General features: G+C 45.0%; 1 protein-coding gene across 2 annotated transcripts in view; it reads left to right on the top strand.

Moving 5' to 3' along the window:
- Window positions 1-314: 314 nt before the first annotated feature.
- The window catches only part of NINJ2 (ninjurin 2), an 84119-nt gene continuing 63678 nt past the window's right edge, over window positions 315-20755 (top strand). Inside the window, exons 1-2 of one of the 2 annotated variants that reach the window (XM_019489224.2) lie at window positions 315-372; window positions 981-1763. In XM_019489224.2, the coding sequence (XP_019344769.1) occupies window positions 1731-1763 (33 nt within the window). In that variant the 5' untranslated portion in view covers window positions 315-372; window positions 981-1730. Of the gene's footprint in view, window positions 373-980; window positions 1764-20755 lie in introns of those variants that run through there. The other variant, XM_006278359.3, reaches the window with a different exon arrangement.

The following is a 20755-nucleotide window of genomic DNA, read 5'->3' as shown; positions in this document are numbered from 1 at the left end:
TGGTATATATTTATTTTAAAAAAATCTTAAATATAATTAAAAAATGCCAAATGGGAAGCTGCTGCAATGTCAGTCTGCTGTTATGGATTAGCACTCAGGAGCCTGCATTGTGAACCCCAGACCTTCCCTCTAAGAGTACAAGTTAACTGTCACTAACTTCACTGATTCCCTGTACAAGTGTATGAGATGGATTTTCAAAATGATTGTTAAGTAACCTGTCGCTTCTTTAGATTGATGTAAACAGCAGTAATCTTTTAAGTGAACCAAGAATATGTTACAATAGCTTTGAAAGACATCTACCTTTCCCATCCTTTCCTACAGAAACTATTTTTCCTGCTTCCCAATTTATGCCATGGGAAGAAAGTTGCTCAGGTATGTCAAAGGCCTGATAATCAAATGATCTGTGCTCTGTTCCTGACTCTACAATAGATGTTCCATGTAACCTTAGCCATCTGTTAACATATGCAGTAGTGCCTCAGCTTATCCACCTTTAATATGGGATCCTTATGCCTATTTCACAAGGATATGATGGTGGTTGGCCACCCAATGCTCTGCAGGCTGCATGTGGCCTGCAAGGGTTTAACACCCAGCCTGTGGGCTGTGCCCAGCTGCCACTCCAACCACCATTCCTACTGCTGCTGCTGGGGTCTCTGGGTTCCCCCTCCTTCCTCCATCTTCCATTTCCTGGCCCTGGCCCTGGCCCTGGGGGCAGGACAGGGTGACCCATGGGAGCCCAGAGGGCTGTGGTCTGTGTGACAGGGGTGAGGGAGATGGAGTGTGGGAGGCACACACAGGATATAGTCCCCAGCTGCTCAGAAGTTGGACAACTTTGCTTTTAAATGATGCCATAGAACTACTAAGCATTAGTATTATTGTCCATAAAACTACTAATCACTGATATTATTGTGAGACGACATTCTGCTGGGAAACACCAGTATATCAGTAGCTTCTTCTGTAAGTGATGTCTGTTCTTTTCATAGATCTGGAGATAATGAAGCTGGAGCCAGCATTTGTAAAAGGATCCTGCACATATTACTTTCATGCTATATTTATTTTGGTTGTGCATATTTCTGTGTAAGACTGTTTTTGGTTTCTTCTAACTTCTCAGCTCAGACTAGGTATTAAAAATTCTAGCCCTAAAGGTTTTGTTTGGGGTTTGTTTGGTTGGAAAGCCAGAAGTGATTAAATTTTGCCTCAGCCTTAATGATAGCTTTAGTAGAGCAGTGGTAAAAGGACATGATTTTCTAGCCCTTACCTTCTCAGCCATTAGGGTTTCCAACCAACCTCATACAGTAGTCTTGGACAGGCTACAGAGTGGATCAGGACTACAGTTAAAGCCTGTACAATCTGTGCCATGAGCCCTATGGTACGCTGGCTTCATCACAGAATCCCAGCCTGGGTGATCTCACAGGGCTCAGCTGGACCCAGAGAAGTAGCAGAGAAATGTAATGAACAAGAACTATCAGAGCAAATGAAGAGAGATGTTTGTTTCATGGACCATTCAGTCTCTGAAGGACAATAAGAATTTTATGTGCCACCCCTTCTTTGCCCCCAAGCAGATGCCTCATGCCAAGGCAGGCATCCCACATCAGGCAGATGAATAGCAGGTCTGTTCCCAGCAGCTGTACTCTCCTATCCAGAAAAAGCATTAGAGACTCTCTGGGACTGCAGAGTCCAGAGCTACTGTACAGTTTGCAGAGAGCTCGGGAAGAGACCTTTTGAGCAAAAGGATGGCATCAGAAGGGGAAATCATTAACCTTCAAGTAAGTCCCTCTTGGGGAAAATAGCAAAGGAGGGGGAAGTGGGAGGGAAGAGGGGGGACAATGCCAACCACTCCTGTCACTCGCTTCTGTTCATTTTAAAACCTCACTGATGAATGTTTCTCCTTTGAAGAAAATCTAATTTGCAATGTGGGGAGTGGACCCTATAATCAACAGGCTTATTAGCTGTCTATTGTGGAAGGGGGGAAGATGGTTGGAAGATCATACTAGCGGGAACTACTTCTGTAGGGAGAGTGAAATAGCAGGGGCAGTCAATGTCCAAGTCTGAGAAGGAGGCAGTGCATATTTAACAAGTTGGAAAAGTTTGAGCCGCTCCCCATCTCACAAAGCCCTTCTATGTTTGACAGAAAGTGCTCCCAATCTTGGGAGGAGGAAGAGAAATAAATACAGCAAACACTGAGAGAGAGTGAGAGCGCCAGGATTTCCTACAAGGAGTTTGCAGAGAAACAACACTTCTTGATAAAGCTCTTTCAGTCCTCTGTGTTCCTTTCTTAGTGTTTATGTTTTTAAGGAGCGTGTTTCTTAAGGCTCAGTATGTGGTCTAGGAAAGGGCAACTACCCAAGGGTTTGGGAAGAGAAAGCATTAGAAATGGAATGAAATCAAAACCCCAGAGTAGAAATGCCAAATTTAAGGAAGTTCAGATTCAGATCTTCTCTTTGCAGCTGGCCTTTTCTTTAGGACTGGTCAAAGCATAGCCCCTAGCCCCTTTCAGACCAGGGGAAATTGGAACCAGGATCCATATTTTTCAGCTGGCCTCCATCTTTCTGATAATGGCCTGAAACAAATCCTCAGAGTTGACCATAGCCAGACTTGGGGAAGTTTATTTCTGGGTCCAGATCTTTCTTCTTTGACTCACCTCTACAGACTGCAATACAAAGCTTCTGGTTATTGAAATCAATGGAGCTGTAACAAAAAGCACTAATTCCCACTATTCCAAAGTCTGGTAACAAGAAGTGGGGGCTAGGGACCCTGACTCTGCAGAGCACAGAATGAATGATTGAGGCTGTGTCCTGATGCAGGCAGAGTCACAGGGTCACACTGGTGTGCCTATACATGTGCTTCGATGTGTTCTAATTAGACTGTGTTGGAGCAGACTTGATTAATCAAGTCTATGTGTTCTAATTGGAACACTCTAGCATCACTTCAGCATCATGTGTATAAGCCCCCGCAGGTTTAAAAAAGGCCACTGGGACTCTTTAACTAAAGCTCATTGAATAAACTTAAAGGCACAGAAAGAAGTAACAACTTTTCCCCAGTCTGGCCACAGAAAATAGTCTATAGCGATGACCAAACACAAGTGCATGGCTGCAGACTGCTTCAAAAATGGCTGATCGGGTGAAAATCTGAACCCTCATTGCATGAGGCTTCAGATGAAGATGTTTGAAGACATAGCATCTTCTGTAATTTGTGTCTGCCTGCCAGCCTCTGAGCTGTTTTTAGAATGAGAGGGGGTAAAGGGAGCAGAGGGAATTTAATTGGGTTTCTTCAGCCCCTGCTAGGGCTCCAATCCACTCACCCCAGCCTCCAGGGCCTGGGGGGAAAGGGGGCTCCAGTCCACACACCCTAACCTCCAGCACCAGCTGGGGAACCTCAAGAACAAGCTTCCTCTGCTCCTTTTCTCCCCTCCCATTCTGAAAACAGGGGCAGGGCCTGGAACATCTAACCTCAGAAAAGAAATGAGCAAAGAAAGGAGCATGCAAGGGAGCTCTGGCAGCTGCTGCAACTGGATGCTCCTAGGAGGTCTGATTCCAGCAGAAAAGACAGGAGCAGCATTTTCCCAAATCAAGAAAAATGGGGTGAAGATGTTCCTATAAACCATGCTGGGAAAACACAGACAAGAAGTGTAGACCACAGACAATCTCAAGTCAAAGCCCTGCTTCATTAAACACTTCTGAGCTTCAGATACTTGTGGATCTGGATTAACTCTGTGTTCAGATTTGAATTTTGCTCCTCGGACCCTTCTGTAGGGGGAATGAAAGGGCAATTAAGGCAGCTTTCCATCCAGGTAGTGGTGGGGGAGTGATGGATGACAGGGGTTATTTGGGTTAGAAAACTTTAAATTAACATGTTTATTTCTGAACCAGGTAAAATATAGTGTGTTGCTATCCAGGTCTCTGCAAACACCCACAAGAGAGAGAGTTTGCCTGAGATTCTCTTAATGGCACCTCAGGGGGACGTTAGCAAAACTAGAATTTACAAAATATAGACAAATATTCATACGCTCCTGCAGGGGTGGATCCAGGTGGAGGCAGTGGTGCAGTCGCACCCCTCCTTTGATTCCTGGTCCATCCAAAGTTTAAAACAAACTGCCTGGCAACGCCAACAACGTTTCTATTTAGCTGGTACTGAGGCAGACACTTGTCTTCATGGTTTATTATAATCTACCTGATTCTTCTAAACTCTTCATTCCACAGGGGTTAATCAGCCTCTCTACTTTTTTAATGGTCTTACCATAATCAAGCTATTCTTTCTTCTGCAATTCTGTTGTCTTGTAGCTGCTCCTGGTAATGTAGCTCCTACTTCACAGCCCTGCAGACTGTTTTTAACTTGAGTTAAAAACTTAACACAGGTGTGGAAACATTAACTTGGGTAAACATTTACTCAGGTGTGGAAATAACGTCTGGTGAAGTATTGGATGCCCTGTCAAAATGCTCAAAAAGCCTTGATTTTATTTTATGCATCTGAAAGAGATGTATTTAATTCTAATGACAACAGGACTAAGGAAACAGCTTTTGTGTATTTTACCTAGTTTATTGTGCTTTTAATACAAAATGTATGATATAGCAAATTAGTGAACATTCCAATAAAGTTGTATTTATTTTTGCTTCAGTCTTAAATTAAATAATATAGCCCTAGGCCTCTAACACATTAGTGAAGCTTCTAGTTCCTCTTTACCTGGAGCAAAATATGTGTTGTGTTATATGTAATGATGCACCATACCATCTATACCTTTCTTCAAAATCCTAGATCTGCTCATGGGATCCTGCATGATTTTCACCAGGACATGCCCTGAATGGTACCAGCAATAGAAAGAAAGTGTTACAGATCATGCAGCTGAGGCAAAAGAGGGTCTTCAGGGGGAAACAGCCATAGAACAAGACAAGGGAAGTGAGAGACAAAAGAGAAAAAAAAAGAGCAAGGGGAGGTTAGCAAATGTGCTCTTTAATTTAAGGCATTTTTCAAAGAACCCTTTGGCTCTCTGTGCGCTGGCTGCTCCTGTCTGGTTTACAAAGTATAGTTGCCTATCCTGCAGCTTCAAAATCTTCTGCTGATATGGACACTCCACGGTCTGAGGAACTCCAGGGATCCTTCTGCTGAGTGAATTCTCTACCTGGAAAGAACTGCTGAATGCCATTAGGGTGGCTACCAGGAATGGTAACTGAGGCACATTTTTAGTGCTTTAAATGCCTCCATTTTGCAAGTGTTGTGTGCCCAAATATCTACCTCCTCCCTAATAGGATTTTCATATTACATTTCACTGTGTTTCAAGACTTTACCTCTGACAAGAGAATTAAAAAAAATATGATCCTCAAGTCTATACTGAAGGAGAATTAGAAGAGGTATTTAAAATATACGAAGAGTCTAATAAGGAGAGATTGGTCCCCTGTCTTTTAAGCTTGTCCCAAAACATGAGAACAAGGGCTCACTTAATGAAGTTAAAAGAACAAATGAAAGGAAATGTGTCTTCACTCAGCATGTACACAGGCTATGGAATTCACTTTCCCCTGGAGAAGATCATAGAGTCAAATATTATAGCTGGCATTAAACAGGAGTCCGGATAATGTTATAACCAGCACTAATGTTTACAGTTACACAAGCCAAGAGAGGAACTTTCAAATCCCCCATGCATCAATTGACCAGTGGTGTAGGGGAATGAGGAATATTATGTCCTCTGGCCCAAAAAGTGCTGTTGAATAGATCAGGTACAGAAAATGGGTCTCTGCCAAGTGTCCCAACAGAGGCGTGACAACTGCTTATCTAACAACAACTTATTTCCCACTCCCACTCCCCCTCACCCCCAAACCTCTGTCCAGTGTATTTCAGAGGAGTTTATTTTTCAATTTTCACTTCTAAGCACATGCATAAACAGGCTAGAACTCAGCCCCTTTTCCCCACCCCATACCACAGAAATCTGAGTAAATAGATAACATTTTAACCTGAGTTAAAAGGTGCGTCTGTATTTTTCTTGCCAAACATCTCTGTTTATGACTTTCAAAGACTGCAGCAATGGCAGTTCCATCTTCCTCTGTAAAGCATTTGCTATTGCCAGGAAACCAGACTAACTGGAGCACTGATCTGATTCAGTAAAGTAAATTCTGTTCTGAGACAACAGGGGATATTCAGGATGGAATTAAAACAGAACCAAAACCCCCAAAAGAACACATTCTGCCTCAAAACTGGCTTCTGATAATAAGGTAATAGATATGGTGGAAGAGACAGGTTACATGAATTAGAGTAAACTAGAAATTACAGTTTCCATGAAAATCAGTTCCAGTTTTGAATGGCTATTGAGTTTGATCCATTTGTACTTTTTTTGCTATCATGAATATTTATGTGAATGGGTTTAGGTTCAAAAGATGTTCATGAATTAAATGTTAGTCATATTCTTATGTGAACCAAGATATTTCTGAAGAAGGGTATCTGATGTTCATTATTTGTCATTTTTTAGTTTGCTGTTCTGCTTAGAAGGTTTGTCATTGAGAGCAGGAAGCAGAAATATTACTAGGGGTGCACTGATAAAGATTTTTTTGGCTGATATTGATGGCCAATTATTAACCAGCGATATCGTCCGATACTGATCTGATAGCCGATATGCAGCCTGGCAGCTTGGAGAGCAGCATCTGGCTGGTAAGTCTGTGGGGAGGAAGGGGCATGGGGGAGAAAAGGGGCATGGGGGGTGCAGATTGAGGCCACTGCGGTGAGGAAGGGAGTGGGACTGGGGCAGGGGCAGGCACTGCCCAGCCAGGGTTGGGGCAGGTGCAGGACAGAGCCATGGGTGGCTCATCCAGGGGGCGTAAGGGGTGGGGAGGAGGAGCAGGTCCCTGCCACTGTGTGCACCCCTTGGGGAGGCACAGGGGGCATCTGCTCCCTGGATTTGTGCACGAGGCTAGGGCAGGCTGCCTGCTGTGGGCTCAGGGCAGGGGCTGCACCAGCCTCTTCCCAGCAGGGGGGCTGGGCCAGGACTGTGCTTAGGGTGGGTGGGGGTGAAAGTGCTAGGAGTGGTGGCTACAGTGAATTTTGGGGCGGCTGCAGTCCACTCTGTAGCTCCCCCTCCCAGTGGTACTACCGCCCACCCTGACTGCAGCCCCAGCGCAACCCCACACTGGGAACAGTTCAGCACAGTCCCTGGTCCCAAGCCCACAGCTTGCAGACTGCCCTCACTCTGCACATAAATCTTGGGGGGCACATGGCTCCCTGCCTTGCCTGGGGGTGTGTGCAGTTGCAGGAGCCACCCCCTCCCCACCCCCCTACTCCCAGATGAGCTGTCCACAGCTGAACCCTGCACCCCACCCTGGCCCAGCTGGGCAGCGGCTACTGCCCTTGCCCCACTCCCTCCCTCACCATGGGGGCCTCGATCTCCCTCCCCCATGCCCCTTCCCCTCCACAGACTTACAGGCCGGACACCGGTCTCCAAGCTGCCAGGCTGCATTCCTGGTCATATGCGTCCTGTGGCTGCGCTCCTGCATGCAGCATTTATCAGTGACATTATTGTCTGTACCGGCCAATGAAAGCCGATAGCCGATAATGTCAATTTTCCTTTTATTGGTGCCAATCCAATATAGACTAATGTATCGGTGCACCTCTAAATATTACCTTGCAATTTGGATAATTGGTCACATGCTCTGAGTAACAAAGGATGAGTAGCCAAAGTGAAGAGTTTGGGAGCAGCCCAAAGGCTGTAATTTGTTTTCTTAACTGTTCAATTGCTCCTGGTGAATATGCAGAAATTGGGGTGGTTTTTTAAATAACCTGTAGCCAGAAGAAAGAGTTAGACTCACTTTATAGTTTACTCAAAATTGGTAGTTTGACCATAGCTGGGTTAGATAATTTTAGATAGGCAGATTAACAGAATTTGCTATAAAACTAATGGTTGGAACTTTCCCCAAACACCCAAGAAGTTAATGGAAAGTCCCGTATACAACTATAAATTCCCTCTCCTGCATCCCACTTGCACACTGTGTTTGATGACAGAATGTATTGGGTTTACTTTCAAGCAGGTTAGACTTTTATTTCTCTGTTTTTGTGGCTTTAACTTATGTCCTCAGACTGTGGCGCGGTTACAAGTTCCCTGCTTGAGTGCATATTTGTCTGCTTCTGCAGCAACAGTCAATTTGTGCTTTCTAGTGCTGCAGGGACCTTTACCCCCATTCAGCAGTTTCCTAGAAATGTGACAATCCAATGTCACAATCCAAGCAGTGTTCTTGTCCCAGAGGATTTCAACAATGTCACTTGGGTTTTTGGCAATGATTATAATACTGAACTTTAATAATGATACTCTGCATTTACAATGACCCTTCCATCTGATGATTCTACATGCTTCACTAAGCTTCATTACATCCTTAGGCAAGGACGAATTATCCTCATTTCTTCAGAGTGACAAACTCAATCACAGAGGTTAAGTTACTTACCTAACAAACTGATGCAGCAAATGGCAGTGCCAGGAATGCAACCTCAGAGTCATGACCCTGATTCCCTCCACCCTTGCTCTAACTACTGAATGTCACTCACTCAGTGAGATGTAGGAATAAGAACTGACAGCAAATAGTCACAGAGTAGGTAAAGGGCTGGACAGCACATGCACAGTGAAAACAAAGCTCTTCTGAGTCAGCAGAAATAGAGAAGTGAAATATATTACTGCATGGGGGAAAGGTCCACTGTCTCCTCCCCAGGTAGCAGGGACCTGGAACTAGTCCTGCTTTGCCATATCCATGCTGTTCCCCAGATGACCTGTCACACTAATGCTAGAAGGCTTGAGATGTGATGATAGTTCATCACTAGAGAAGGAAATATTTTGATAGTCAGTGCTAATTTGATTTTTTGTTCTCTAATCCTGCTGTGATATTTCTCCTCACTCCTACACATGCCTTCTTCTACCCCTCCCTGGTGTGGCCAGTGTGCTGACTTAGACAGGGAGTGGCACAATGGAAACCTTTCCAGCACAAAGTGCTTTTTCTGGATGATGACGATATTGGATCAACAGTAAAGGAGACCCACAAAGTGCAAGCATTATGGAAAGCAAGGAATACATGGAGGCTAGGGGTCAAATTAATCCCTGTTATAGCAGCACTGAAATTAGAGTCTGTCCACTAGGACAGGGGTGGCCAAGTGGCACAGGAAGCCTCTGTATATGGCATGTGGTAGACCATGGCGGGGACAGGCAGCACAGCAGCGGATAGGGCAGGGAGCACAGAGCAGGAAACAGAAAGTAAAGCAACCAATGGGGCAGTGGAAGGGAATCAGAGTGGTATTTGGGGAGGGTGTGGAGTTAATTTGTGGCGCACATATTAAAAAGCTTGGCCAACACTGCACTATGAGTTGATTTGGTCCCAGTGGCTCCTAGTCTCACTTCAGGGAACAACAATGAGAAAAAAGGTACCAGCATTCTAATCAGCATTCGCCGATGACACCAAACTTTGGGGCAAAGCATCCACACCAGAAGACAGGCAGATGATCCAGGCTGACCTGGACAGGCTCAGCAAGTGGGCGGATGAGAATCTGATCGTGTTCAACGCCAATAAATGCAAGGTTCTCCACCTTGGGAAAAAAAACCCGCAGCATCCTTATAGGCTCAGCAGTGCTATGTTGGCTAGCACTATGCAAGAAAGAGACTTGGGGGTCATCATTGACCACAAGATGAACATGAGCCTGCAATGCGATGCTGCGGCTAGTAAAGCGACCAAAACGCTGGCTTGCATCCATAGATGCTTCTCAAGCAAATCCCGGGACGTCATTCTCCCCCTGTACTCGGCCTTAGTGAGGCCGCAGCTGGAGTACTGTGTCCAGTTTTGGGCTCCACAGTTCAAAAAGGATGTGGAGAAGCTTGAGAGACTCCAGAGAAGAGCCACGCGCATGATCAGAGGACAGGGAAGCAGACCCTACGATGACAGGCTGAGAGCCCTGGGGCTCTTTAGCCTGGAAAAGCGCAGGCTCAGGGGTGATCTGATGGCCACCTATAAGTTTATCAGGGGTGACCACCAGTATCTGGGGGAACGTTTGTTCACCAAAGCGCCCCAAGGGATGACGAGCTCGAATGGTCACAAACTACTACAAGATCGTTTCAGGCTGGACATAAGGAAGAATTTCTTTACTGTCCGAGCCCCCAAGGTCTGGAACAGCCTGCCACCGGAGGTTGTTCAAGCACCTTCATTGAACACCTTCAAGATGAAACTGGATGCTTATCTTGCTGGGATCCTATGACCCCAGCTGACTTCCTGCCCTTTGGGCGGGGGGCTGGACTCGATGATCTTCCGAGGTCCCTTCCAGCCCTAATGTCTATGAAATCTATGAAATCTATGAAATAATAAAAGCTATACCAGAATTCCTATCCCCAGGCACTCATCTGAAAATACAGTATCATCTGACCCCAGCACTCTTTCCTGCCTAGGTAGGGGGTCGGATTTCATGATCTGTTGCGGTCCCTTCTGACCTTAGCATCTTTGAGTATTCACAGCATATTCAGAGACTGTGCCCCCCTCTAGGAACCAGATTCTTTATTTCACTCCACCAGCACCCTGTTAAGTGTGCCCTCATCTCTTCTCCTGGTACCCAAGTTTGCATGTCCTTGAACAGGCATGTGCATTACATCAGTATGGCCATGCCTGCTCCCACTTCCCGTGCAGAAGAGCTCAGGCCCTTAAACACATAATCCCTAGGGTACATGATCGGATCTGTGGGAAAAGACTGATCATCATGCATCCACTTTAGAATGTGTGTTTTTTTGCAACAACATCCAGCCCAAGTGTCATGGCTGTCTTACCAGTGAAAAACTCTTGTGAGACAGAGTGTAACAGGAAAGGCAGATTATTGCTGGTTGTGTCTAGACAGCTGAGAGATGAGGCCACTGGTGATGGAGAGGTCTTGGCTGCTATAAGGCAGGAATATCTGGCTCCTATGCCAGTTTCCTAGTCTCACTGAAGGAGGTGGCTTGAATGGAAGGGCATATGGTTGTGGCAGCACTATGTTCCCTGAAGATTTGCCGCTGGTAGAGATTAGAGAAGTCCCTGGACTATTCTAAAATCTACTGGGCCCAAGTTGGAGGTGCACATAATGTGGTCCCTCACAGCACATTGAGTCCTGCAGAAAGCAGCCCTAAACCCAAGAGAAAAACAGGCCTTATGTGTCCTGACACTGCATGGAAGCCAATAGTGCTGCATTAGCCTTATCTGTTATTTGTTGTGTATCTCTGCAGCCATCTCAGCTGCTTCTTCCATAATTACAATATCTCTGACATGCTAAACTGGGAGACCCTTGGAAATGCCCAGGACTGAAGGAAGTGGTGTTTAGTGATAAACCAACTGGACTTCTGGTTGTTTGTGGGTATCAAAGGTTCCACAATGCTCCTTAGAAGAGCCAGTGGACCCTCAGCTAGTGGAAGTTAGCACATCTCTACTGCAGTCTACAGGGTTTTTCTAATTTGCTCATCTGGAGGACCTTATTCAGCAGGTTTGCTCTGCTCTTTTGGCTGAACTACAACTATGGCAATTATGTTATTGCCTGCAGTTTATGCACTTTCTTCTGGGTAACAATATTCTTCGTGACTGCCTGTCTTAAACTGCTGTGGGCTGTTAAAAAGCTGCTCCAGTTAATAATTCAAGTGATAGATAAAGTGTAGAGTTTGAGAGTGAGCTTATAAAGTGTTTTGTCAAAAGAATGCTACAATGCATGAATATAATAGGTTATGGTTTTTCTGGGCTGCCAAACAACAGGTCAAATAATCCATGGCCACCCCTCGCTGTAAAATTAGTATAACCCCTGCAGAGCGAGGCCAGTGCTGACAGAAGATATCAACCACTCACTATAAATGGCACAGTACACTTCCTCTCTGGTGTCTGTGAAGGGCACTTGCCAGTGTTGTAAATCACTGGTGCAAGAAGGCACTGTCAGAGAAAACCAATCCTGTAGATTTTTGAACTCAAATTATTCTAGTAATGAATTCAAACCTCTGGACTGCCTACAAAAGAGGGCTATTGCATAAGCAGCAGCATCTTGGTACAGTGGAAAGGCCCAACTATGAGCAAACTACTTTCTATCTATGCCGGTTTCAGAGTCTAAGGTCACGTACAAACATGGTGTCAGAGTGCCTCCGGGTATCCATGCTGTGATTCCACTGAAGTCCATTTCCTTCAGTCTGACATTTTTGTGATGACAGACTCTCTCAGAAGATCCTCCCTCTTTTGTTAAAACTCTCTTCCTGAGAACTATTAAACATTTATGTTGAAGTCCCACCCAGAGGCTGTAACCAGGTCAGGGCCCCATTGCACTAGGCATGGTACAAACACATTCAGTGACAGCCCCTGTGCCAAAGAGTTTATGTGAACCCTTTCAGTCTTGACTAGTGCAAGGTTTCTCACCAGCTTTAACCAAAATGGGGCACAAGATGAGAAGCTAAAGTAGAAGATGAACCTGTCCCTATTCTACGTTGTCAGACCAATTGATTTTGCTCCCATTATGTCCATACAAACCTGAGAACACAACCAGTCTACAAATAACAACCTCCACAAATTCTATTCTACAAATGTTAACAACCTCTACTCCCATTGACAGACAGAAACACTGCAAAAACTGTATTTGCTGCCTCTCAGGATTTCCTGTTCCACCCTGAAACCTTAAGCAAACAGGTTGGAACTTCTCAGAACCTTAACAATGTACTGAGGTCTAGAACTAGACATTGGTGATTTACAGTCACCTCTCTGAGTCTTCAATCTGAAGTATTAAAGTGATCCCTAAAGAAGACAGCCATGAAGCTTTATGGAGACGAACCTCCCAGAGCCTTGTGTCAGAGGGATGGCAGCAATGGTTTACGTGCCCGGTGCAGAAAGTCTGTGCTCGTGGGTGGTAGTGATCCCAGGGCATCAACACTAAAATCAGCCTATGAGATCAGTGAAATGGAAATATGTGATTTACCAGTCAGAACTCACTTCCTGTGACCAAGGGACTCTGAAATGCTTGGAGGCACACAGTGTGAAGAGCCACAGGAGAATCAGGAGAAAGAAAGTGTTTCTAAAAATGAAATGATTTTCTTCACTTTGAAAGTTAGAGGGGGAGATGGTAAATGGGGAGCAGGACTGAAAAGGCTGGAGGTGCCATATCAAGTAGCAGGAGCTTGAAAGTGAGCAGAGATGCTCTGTGGCTGGGGGTGGTTGTATACTGTCCCTGTAGAGGGGAATGGGGATGCTGAGGCTCTTTGTATAGAGTGGCACCATTTGCCTGCACAAAGAGGTAGCAGCTCAGCACAGCTGCACCAAGACCATGATCAAGGGGCAGTTCAGAAAAACAAGGTCAGCTGACAGGCAGAATAAACATGTATGGGGACAAAAACACCTCCCGCCCTTGCCCTGACCCCTCCTCTCCAGCCCATCCTGGCTTGTTTGGCAGCTTTCATAGGTCACTGGCCTTTGCTTCTGTATTGTTTAATTTCAGACTCCACCTCAGCACGCGGCAGAGGGCAAACAAGGGGCAAATGTTGGCCGTTTGGGAGCTCCCCTCCCTCACACAGTGGGCAGAAGGGAGCATGTGGCCTGTGAACTCCTACTCACTGGGAGGGATATTAAAAGGCTGACAGCCCAAATGCCAAACAAAGGCAGTAAATGAGCCTTGGATTTCTGCTTAACATCTACACGGGCAGTGAAATTCCATTCAACTCGGGGTCAGCACACGGTGGTAGGCTCTCTTGGATTGCCCAAGGGCATCGTGCCCACCTCAAGGGAAGTCCCTGTGGAGGCCAGCATGCAACATAACCTTCTCTGGGTTTCTCCAAATCGAGAAGCAGACTTGCTCAGGACTGTCCATCCTCAGTGTGGTCCCCAAAGGGATTCTTCATGCTCACTGCCAGCCTGGTACGCGGCCCCTGCCACCTGACTTACATACAGAGATATCTGATCCAGCCACACTGAGCTCACAGAACTCAGTGCCAGCCTGGGTGAGGCAGACGCCTGGTTCTTATTCAGTGTATAAAGAGAATCCTGAGCACGGCTGCGGCAGTGTGCAATAGCCCTTCTGGCTACTATGATGAATCGTGACCTGGTAATAAAAATAAACTAAACAAGAGTAATAAAAACCTTCTGCAGAGCTGAAGTCTTTGTAGGTTTATGGCCCCTGCAAACTAAAGAAGATACTGGGTTATAGCTCACACCAGTTTCCACATCTTTCCCTGAACAGAATTGAACCGCACGTTCTCCATCAGCCTTTCTGGCCTCCCCTCAGATGCCTGAAGAGATGAATAACTCATCAGCTGCCATGGTCTTCTAGTTCTTAAGAACTGAGATGCTATACTTATTTAGTTCCTCACTCCAGTTGAAGCTTTCTCACCATTTCCTCAACTCCCAGCAGGAACTGAGCTACATTCATTTGTCTTCTTCTGAAGTCCTTCTTCTGAAAACCAAACTCTTACCCCAACTTCCCTTCTTCTAGGTATATGATCTTTCCTTTAAAAAGGAAGCCCTGGGCCTCATCCTCAGTTATATCAATACCTTTTACAGTAGTCATTTACATGTTAACACCCTTTATACTGTTGGTGTAACTGAAAATCAGGTTAATTTTCTTTGTGGGTCTCCAAGTTGGTGCTTGTCTTCCATCCTAAGTCTCAAGTTTGATGAACAGATATCATGGCCATGGGGCTCCAGGAAAACCTAAGGGAGTTTGTTGGACAACAAGCCACTCAATCCCTTCTTCCTACTTCTGAAGCTGAGTCCCACCAGCTGAAAAATCAGCTAAATATGTCCCAGGAGCTACTGGTCCTAGGAGACAGAAGGGTAATCTGGTAGTTAAGCCACAGTTCTAAGGCTCAGCATGGGTATATCCTCACCTTATGCAGCTATTAATGCTTGCAGATGCCATGAAACACTTAGGCCCCTTGTGTGAATTTAGGCCAGAATTTTCAAACTGGAAGGCATCCAGTATATATCCCTAGATTGCCTTTTAGGACTCTTAAATAAAGGACTCAATTTTCAGAAGGGCAGGGGAGCTGAACACCCATCTGCTGCCCTCTCCATCTTCAGTGGGGGATAAGGTTACTCAGAACGTCTGAAAAAAAACAGGTCATTTATTTGGGTGGCTCATTGTGAATTTAGGTTTGTAACTTCATTCAGCCATGTTTGGAAATTCTGGCTTCAACCAGCCAGCGCTTTTTTCCATATCTGTGAAATGGGGATAACATGTCACAGGGACGTTCTGAGCCTCAGTTCATTTTTATAAGTGTTTATAAGTTTTACAGTTGTTATATGCTGTGATCCTTAGAAAGAATTACTGAAAAGGTAACTACTATTATATCAAGTACCAGAAAAAAATGGGCCAGCAGTGGACAACCTGATAAGCAAACAGAGACATTATCTCACAAGTGCAGGAATCTACTGGTACAAAGAAGAATGGGGGAGTGAGGGCTGGAATATCCATTGGATCCACCTCTAGAAGTGTGGCTAGTCAGTCAAATGTTTATGAAAATATCTGGGGGAGAAAGGAGACACCCAAATTATTTGTACCCCACATAAGTTACTTCCTGTATCACTTTGGATACCGCTAGTTTAGAATTTGGAAATAGCAAGGTTTGACTGAGAAAAAGAAATCTAACATTAGACCCTTTTGGTCTGGGAGAAGGATAGATTGCTGGATGCTAAAAGAGATGTGTATGTCACTGAATGCAATTATAGCTTTTTGTATACTGGGAAAGTCATATTCCCTGTCATAATTCAGTTGGGTGATGCTATAATTAGGGTTGTGAAAGAATTTCTATCTTAAACTCTTATATTCAAGCAGTTAAAAACTCCCCCCTCATGTTCAACCTTTCTCAAAATAACCCTCTGGGCTGATGTTTCTCATACATATAGCTCAGGCCAAAGGAAAAGTAGTTTTGGAAATTTTGGGGAAATCCATCAGCTGTATTTGAGATGATGTGTTGGAGTTTCTGCCATTTAATTGTCAGGGATTTTTTTCCCCTTTCTGTTCACATCCCTGAAAAACAGTGGTTTTTTTAAAAGAAAAGTCCCAGACTCACTACAGACTTTAGTCATCTGAGAGGAATAACTAGTCCTACTAGTCTGACGAGCCAAAATTGTACCTTTCATTCTGTGCCTATTGTGTCCATGTATTAAAAAAAATGTCTCTTCAAAGACAATAGTTCAGCAATACTTTACACTTCCATACCACCTTCTATCTGTCTCAAAGCACCTTGTACACATCAGTTAAGTTAGCTAAACAATTCCCTTATGACATAGGAGGTCTTTGTTCTCTATTTTATAGCTGAGTAAATCAAGACACAGGAAGTTAGGGACAGAAGTTAGGGACAAAACCAGAACTGCAAGACAAGTCTCTTTGCACCCAGCCCTGTGTTTTAACTCCCATACAGAGTGAAAGATTGTCTTAAAAGACCGCCACAAAGTGTGCCCTCTTGTCTGAATACTGGCTCAGCACTTGTTGGTACTGCTGCCCAAACTGTTTTTTGAGTAAATCATTTTGGTATCCATCCCCACTGTAGTCACCTCACAAAGCTTATGTTGAAATATTAAAAGGATATATCTATGAAGCCAACTACATTGCTCCTCTGCTACCTTTGATTTTATCAGTCAGCTAGGAAACCAAACCTAGTAAAAGTAGGCCCAGAGAGGTGTTTTGTATCTGTCATTGTGGCCAAGTTCATGCTTAACCATGAAAAGGGAGCACATTGCAAAGAGTTAGGGTCTGGCTACAGCATATATCCTTTCTCAAGCACACCACACTCCCCTGCTCAATCCTGCTTGCACAAGCCACATACAGAAATGTAGCAGTCAAGCTGCTCTGAGTGTACCCACTGCAACCACCCTCAGCCATGCCAGACAATTTAAGCATGGCTCTGGGAAGGCACTGGAGTGGGCACCCCCTGAGGAGTTTCATGGACCTGCTTATAGGTGTGACACATGCAACTAGGAGTGGACAGATATAACATATTTCAGCACTGGGAATTCAGTCTAGATATACTCAAAGGGTAATTGAGAATCAGGCCCTAAATTTCTACCCCATAAAGTTGGGAAAGAAACCTTCCACAGGACCACCAGTGCCCTCCTGTCTCCCCAGGTCTGTAGACACATGGAAAGTTTGGCTCTTTATCTAGACGTAGACCACCCCAATCCATCTCAATGCAGCTTAATTAATTATCCACTTAGTTAATTCCTCCACTGCTGATCATTTTAGCAAAACATCTGGTTCTTATAGTATGATGGATGGACATAACACCACCCCTCATGATACGTAGACTCATGGCCCTTCTCCAACTGGAATTATTTAGCAATGAAAACCAATACAGTTATAAGCACATGAGCTGCAACTTTCTCATGTTTGCCAGGACCTATACCCCATTGGGAACCCTGCATGGAAAAGAGACATCTAACCACTTAATAATATGCTTTAAAGAAAGCTTAATCTGCCACTGCCCTTTTCCTCCCCTCCTTCAGTATGAGTGGCTTTGAACTGTCTTGATCTTCATGTGCTAGATACTTGGAAGATGATGCTGCAATGATCTCTTAATCAGCCCTTATTTTTAGCATGTGGTTGTGAAAAAAACTGAGTGAGAGATGCACAAAATTCCAGTCTCCTGGATGAGCATTGTCAAATAGCCTTTGCTTTGTTATGATGGCTCCACCTATGAAGGATTCTGAAGCTCTCACAGAATGAGGTCCCTCCTCTGATGTCTGCTGTTCAGCTGGCTCAGCAGCTCAACCTTTTAAAAACACTGCGAATGTGGATTTAGTGCTTGTGAAAAGTGCTGGCGTCTTCATATCCAGAGAGTGGTGGTGGGCAGAACAATGGAAGCCCCCCTCAAATGAGACAGGCAGGTCACAGAAACTAGGCCTTCGCTGAGTACAAGGGATAAAGAATGAAAAAGATAATGCTGTGGGGTGCAATCTCTTTGAATCCTGGAAAAGGATTCAAGGCTGGAACCTACTGGAACAAAAGACCTGCAGTGCCCACAGACCAGAAAATAATTAATTCTGTGGGGCAAATCAGGAAAAAAATTGAGACAGGGTGAGCTCTCTTTGAAGCCTGGAAAGGTAGATCTAGACACATCCGAAATTAAAGCTAACACCCTTAGTTAAGAGGGGGCCACAAACCTCAGGATACCACAAAATCTTTGAGGAAAAAAGCCCAGGGTTGTGGGGAGAGGCCTAGGCAGAAAGGAAAGATGGTTCTAAATACAACCAAATACAAATATCCACTCTTTCAGTAGAGGGAAGTCTTGCAGAGCCAGAAGACAGCAGATGTAGAGAATTCTGTATATATAAAGGGCTTCATCTGTCTGTCTGTGCATCTGTCTGTCCCTAACGCTCTTGGAGCACTCTGACTGGCTGTCTCAGCAGCCAATCACACTGCTTACTGAAACAACCAATCAGAGTGCTCCACACAGACAGACACACAGACAGATGGCCAAATGTGGGAAGTGGGGGGTGTCAATGGGCTGGACGTGGAGCGGGGGTGGGGGGAGAAAGGAACGGGTGGTGCGGCACACAGCCAGATGCAGAGCAGCGGCAGCGTGGGTCAGTGGCTGGCGGCCGCTGCGTGCAAACTTCCCCCTACTCCTGCTCCTGGGAGGTGGCGGTGGCAGTGGCAGCACAGGGTGGTGGCCCTCAGCGCTCTGTCCCCACCCACCACCCCATCATTATTGATGGGCAATTCACTAGTAAGTAATAAAAAAGCAGGTATGGTCCAAATGTTGACTAGTTCTAGAGGCTGAAATTTTCTACTCTCAAAATTTCCCACATTACCCGACTTGTTGCCACAGCCTGAGAAAGAAAGACTATTTCTATAAGCCAGGGATCTTGGTACCAGACAGTGGCTGGCACTGCCAAGCTGCACACACTTCTGGTGATTCTGTGTAGCTCCATTGCAGCAGATCTCCAGCAGAATGAAAAGTGCACCTTAAGAAGGCACCTGCTACTGAAGAGACATCTAAAACCAGCAGAAAAAATGAGATACTCTATATGTATCTTCTTCTGGCTGCCACACAACAGAAGAAACCTTCTTTTGTTTGGGAAAGGTAGTATAACTGCTGCCACAAAGGAGCTTTCAGTGTAGATTCACACAATTTTTCAAACAGAGAAAACAGTGGACTGAAGACTAGGCCAGAGGTTAGTTTAACCTCCAAGTTCATTCAGTGCTTGTAATTGCACCTCTGCTCATCCATGACACACACATAGTGAGTTCAGATCTTGCTGGATTTGAAGATCTCTATGTAAAGATATTAAGATAACAGTGTCCACATCACAGTTGGTGCTAACTGTCCTCTTCAAAAACAGTCTCAGCAGAGCAGCTACAACATTAGTTTTTAGCTCATGATGCAAAGCTAAATGGCTCTATAACTAATTACCAACTCTCCCTCCCCATGGCCTCGAGTTTTCTCTGGCAGTAAACCTTTAAACCTAATCCAGAGCAACAGAACTGGCCTTAGGGGTAGGTGACATGGATGACTACCTAAAGTGCCATGGTCAGGGGGATGCCACACACACAGAAACACACACAGGGAGTCTCTACACATGCACATTTAAGGTCCATTCACCCAATTTAAGGCATATTAAAAGTGCGCATCTATACATGCACATCCTTAATGCACCTTAAAAATGGTAATTTTAGGCGTCTCAAGCCTAAATTTGATACCTGCATAAAGCAGGTATCTATTTATGCATGAATAGCTAAGTTGCATTAGCGAACACGTAGATTCACTAACGCACATTAACGTGGTGTGTGTCCATTGATTTGGGACTAACTTTAGACCTAAATTGGTTCACACACTCGCATTAATGTGTCTTCGCACATGCATATTTATATGACCTCCTAAATCACCTTAATGTGTATTAGGCTAATGTGCATTAAGTTTAGGAGCATGTAAACACGCCCACACAGCAGCAGCACCAGGCCCCTCCAATCAGTGGCACTACTGCAGGTTGGAGGCTCTGGAGGGGAAAGGGGCTGGGGGGGAAGAAGGAAGGAGGTGGCAAAATATAAGTTTGCGCAGGGCGCCATTTTACCTAAGGCCGGCTCTGCAGAGCCACTAAGCTACAATGGCATTGTGGGGTCTGCAGTTAAGTGGCCCAGTGGGCCACTGGTTTACAATCTCTCAGTACGGAAGCAGCCCTTGAATGCTAGGAACTGTGCCAGCGTGTTGGTGAATTCAGGTGTTTGCAGCCTAGGTGTGGCAAACATTGATTTGAAAGGGATGTCTAAAGCACTTCCTGTTGCCTCATTCACACAATGTATAAACAGTGACATTATCTCTCCTATGGGAGCAGCTGACTCAGTGGCTTGGCCAGCTGCAGCAAAAGGTATCTCCATCCCAGCCAACAATAAAAAAGCAAAGCAAAGAGGTGCATCATGTGGGTCTGCAGATGAGAGAAATACAGCCATCCTTACTGTTGTGCTGAGAGCAATTACCTTTCTAGCCTCGTACACTGTTCTATTTTCTCCCTGTCTGATAAGAATTTGTCACTGGCCTAAGGGTAAGCAGGATACAGGCTGGCTGGCTGCTATTGATGTGTGCAGCATAATTATACCTGGACCTCTCAGCATCTTAAATGCCTCAGAGACATGCTAAAAGGAAAATGTGCATGCTAAATACAGACTGGTCAAAATAGCATGGAATATCTTCTGGGAGTTAAAACAAGTATGTGAGAGTTATGAACCCTGGACTCTACTCCCAAGTCTGCCACTGATTCCTTCTCTCAGTTTTTATCTTCAATTTACCACATGTGTGTGCACACACATGTACTTATAAGCTAGGGACAGACATTACACC

Source organism: Alligator mississippiensis, chromosome 4, assembly GCF_030867095.1.
Source record: "Alligator mississippiensis isolate rAllMis1 chromosome 4, rAllMis1, whole genome shotgun sequence".
NCBI classification, from domain to species: Eukaryota; Metazoa; Chordata; order Crocodylia; family Alligatoridae; genus Alligator; species Alligator mississippiensis.
The sequence above is the reverse complement of the archived record's forward strand: the minus strand, read 5'-3'. Positions and strand labels throughout refer to the sequence as shown.